The sequence below is a fragment of the Pleurodeles waltl genome, chromosome 6 (assembly GCF_031143425.1).
Source record: "Pleurodeles waltl isolate 20211129_DDA chromosome 6, aPleWal1.hap1.20221129, whole genome shotgun sequence".
Taxonomy (NCBI): domain Eukaryota; kingdom Metazoa; phylum Chordata; class Amphibia; order Caudata; family Salamandridae; genus Pleurodeles; species Pleurodeles waltl.
This window is the reverse complement of record NC_090445.1, coordinates 1,111,046,611-1,111,050,304: the sequence shown is the minus strand read 5'-3', so window position 1 is coordinate 1,111,050,304 and position 3,694 is coordinate 1,111,046,611. Positions and strand designations below refer to the sequence as shown.

The following is a 3,694-nucleotide window of genomic DNA, read 5'->3' as shown; positions in this document are numbered from 1 at the left end:
CCTCTTCCTCCTCCAGTGCCTGAATTTAATGCAATTTGAAAGTTGGGCTCCGAGTACCATGAACGGATCAGGAGTGTGAAACCTCCTATACTTTGTGAAACACACTTGAACTCTAGCTCAATGCACATCTACACGTCTAAGCCGCCCTCTCTACGAAGAGAGTGAAGCCATAGTTCACATGTTGTCATAGAAAACTGTTAGTGTTGCAAGGCTCCCTATTTCACTCTAGTGCCTAGAAGCACCCTTGGCTACACATGACGTCAGGTGCACTGTCTCACGCAGCCTTGAGCCTCACAGTAGTGCAGATTTCAAATATTTACTACAGAGTGTTCTGTTTACTCCATCGTAATCTGACCGCCAGTGATACGTCTTGAAAGTAAATCCTGTACTAATAATTGGGACATAAATCTCACAACTGCACAACATCTGTGAATTGTTGTCCCTGCAGCAATGAGCAGTTTCCCTTCCAACTGTGGTAAGAGAAACGCTGACAATGCCCCGGCCCTTGTCGTCTACGATGGAAACATCTTCCTTCAGAGCAATGTTCAGCCATCGAAAGAAAAACAGAAGGAGCAACAATTGATGTTTAATTCCATTTTATTGAGTTCTGCATTTTTATTTGAACAAGTTCACATCTCGACCGAAGTCCCTTCATAAAGCAGGAAAAGTGTAGAATCATGTGACAGATACACAATGTCACACGAAATGTCACAGCTGAGACAAGAGGATACACACAAGACATTCGTACATGTGATACAGTGAATATCTTCATCACAGGAGCTAAATCCTGGGTTTCATTCTGTAACTGAATGAGTTTCTACTGATAATCGCAGCCCTACAAATATTGTAGAAGACCCGGAAGTAGAACATTCTCAGTCACTGAGATACAAATCTATGGCAGGGAGATCACCAAACTGAACATCTTTATAAAAGAGAACACAATATTGTGTAATTTACACAAATAGCGCCAAGACGTATTCTAAAATGGAGACTCAGCAGTAATTATAACTATTACTCCTTTCCTTTCACCAACAATGAACCTTACACTTTGGAGGAAACAGAATTAATGTGCACATTGTCACATATGCTTTTCAGAGATAATCCACAAATCTTCAAAAGAACAGAAACACACTTTACCTTCACAGAAGGCAGGGGATTTACCTGAAGAATTTTCAATTGAAAATACAGATATATCAACATTGATAGTTAAAAGGCAATTAATGTGCATTTTGAGAGAAAAGTCTAAAATACATCACTTATCAGAGACGATTCAGATATTTCTGAAAGCACAGAAGCATACTTTGCCTACACAGAAGGCAGTACGCTTTTATGATAATTTCCAATAGGAAATACTACATATCAAAATTGATACAAAAGAGGCGAGGAGCCGTCGTCACTCCAAACAATCTGAGTTCCTTGCAAAAAAATGTTAAAAATATTTCGAAATTGAAGGCACGTCTTATTAATGACTTTAGTTCATTCCCTTCAACAAAGTTATATATTAAAAATTATTACAGATACTGCCAATGTTTAACCAATTCATGTTCACACAATATTTACATACTGTGTAATCTAAATTGTGTTCAGCCAACATTTATCATAAACAGATATAACTTTCAGTGTCCATCCCGAGTATGGATTTAACAAACACTGTCCATCCTACACGGATATAATATTTTCACATTGTCCATCCTATAAGGATGTAATAGCTACACTGCCCATCCTGTGGGGATATAATATTCATATACTGTCCATCTTAAGAGGATATATAGTATTCTCACTGTCCACCAAGAGTGTGGATTTAACATTCAAACACTGTCCATCAAACATGGACATAATATTTACACACCACCCTCCCTATGCGGATGTAATAGTCACACTGCTCACACTGTGTGGGTATAATATTCACCCACTGTACATTTAGGAGGGTATAGCATTCACACACTGCTCACCCTGTATGGATGTACTATTGAAATACTGCCCCTCCTGCGAGCATATAATATTCACATTGTCCATCCTATGAGGATATCCATTCGATCCTCACTCCACTCCTTGAAGTGCAGTAAACTCCCCCTGCACAGCAGGGCCGGCTCCAGGCACCAGAATGGATATTCTCCCCTCAGAGAGGACCGAGGCCTCTAAAGAAGTCCGAAGAAAAGTCCAGGCCGCAGTCCCCGCATTACCAGGGTCTCCACAGGGCTCTGGGGCTGTCCTGTGCGGGCTCTTTAGTGCTGCTGGGACAGGACGGAGGCCGAGAAGGACACACAGCCTCTGCTGCAGCCGCAGGTCTATGGAGGGCCCGCAGCAGCTTCATCCGGGTCTCTGTGGGGGCTCCGTGGAGGGAGAGGAAGTGCAGAGAGTCCTGGAGGCACCTGGAGTAACCTTCGCTGGAGGCCACGGCTGCAGGGAGAGAGAGGAGGGGTTAATGCTTGTACATTTTCACATCGTGAAGTGAACACACAGATCATGCTCTCTGTTAAAGCCCTCTAGGTGGTTTTGTTTTCCTCTGGTTGCTGCAGGTGGTTTAGAGGTAGAGACGATTCTCTTGTCTTTAAAACAGGAGTTTACTTCAGGTAAAATGGCACTGGGCGGTAATGGAGATATTTAAATGTCATACGCCTGCCCCGAGTACCACCCCAATGCTACTATCACTAGTTAAACCTCTGGACAGTGATGAACTAACCCCAGCCGACCTCTCTCCCCACCCCACACACGCAGACAAGCACATAACTGCTAAGTGCACCCACTGGGGTTTTCACCCTTCAGTAACTAGAAACTGCATCACCCACTCGTGGCCCACACCACTTTCGCCACACCCACCTGTCCGTACCCAGACTTCACCCTTTACCACACAAAACAGCAAATTCATTTCACGAGCTCTCACCTGGTGCCGGTGTCTGCAGCCGCCGGGCCAGGTATCTCACGGCCATTTCCAGGATATCCGCTTTCTCTGCTTTGGGCGGAAGTTCCTGTTCCTCAAACTCTCTCCGCAGTAACATCCTCAGCTGCTCAATGCTGCTGCTGATGCGATCTCTCCTCAGCTTCTCCACCACTGGCTTCCTCAGCTGCAGAGACAAAATACGGATTCGTTATTGTATTTGAAGAAAGTTGTAAACGTGTTTAACACTTGTTAAAAGTCACCAGCAGAGAATATATTTATAACTTTATAATACAAGTGCTAAACTAAATCATTTTATACAGAACGAAGGTAATGGTAAAAATAATGTACACCATGAGGTATGAATAGTTCTTTAAAGTTCGTACTATGTTTATATACCAAAAATATGAATGCATAGAGATTTCAGATTCTTACCTTTCTAATATCTCTCCCCTCGCGCACCTCTTCATATGCCCTCAAGGTGCTGGAAGGCGCCATCTTGCCCGGTCTGGGTGAAGCGCCGGGTCTTTGCAGTGAACCCACAGTGATCTGTATCTGAAGAGCTCGCGCCCTCCTGCCTTATTTATCCCCCTCCGCCTGCAGGGTAATGTGTGGGTCTGGGGCTTGAGAGAGGTTCTCACACTCAGCAGCCAATCAGAGAGCAGCGGGGACAATAGAAGTGTGTCACGCTACAGGGTGGGCGGGGGACATCTGGGACCCGACACAAAGGATCAGAGTGTGGGAAAGAGCTGCCCCATTAAAGTGATATGACCCAGGCATCTGCCAGAAGCTAATCGGTGTGACAGCATTAAATAC

General features: G+C 44.2%; 1 protein-coding gene across 1 annotated transcript; it reads right to left on the bottom strand.

The window, feature by feature from the left end:
• Positions 1–579: 579 nt before the first annotated feature.
• On the bottom strand, positions 580–3,429 carry LOC138300640 (transcription factor HES-5-like). The gene is made up of 3 exons (XM_069240252.1): positions 3,314–3,429; positions 2,885–3,065; positions 580–2,400 (listed from the first exon to the last, which is right to left on the bottom strand). Exons 1-3 carry the CDS (start codon positions 3,374–3,376, stop codon positions 2,180–2,182), a joined length of 465 nt encoding a protein of 154 aa, XP_069096353.1. The 5' UTR covers positions 3,377–3,429; the 3' UTR covers positions 580–2,179.
• Between the last annotated feature and the right edge of the window lie 265 nt (positions 3,430–3,694).

What these genes read in the sequence shown, in the direction of transcription:
- LOC138300640 (XM_069240252.1), bottom strand. Translation starts at nt 3,376, where the DNA reads ATGGCGCCTTCCAGCACCTTGAGGGCATATGAAGAGGTGCGCGAGGGG. An exon ending in AGGGGAGAGATATTAGAAAG is followed by an intron (nt 3,066 to 3,313) that starts GTAAGAATCTGA and finishes TTGTCTCTGCAG; the next exon opens with CTGAGGAAGCCAGTGGTGGA. An exon ending in GCTGCAGACACCGGCACCAG is followed by an intron (nt 2,401 to 2,884) that starts GTGAGAGCTCGT and finishes CTCTCCCTGCAG; the next exon opens with CCGTGGCCTCCAGCGAAGGT.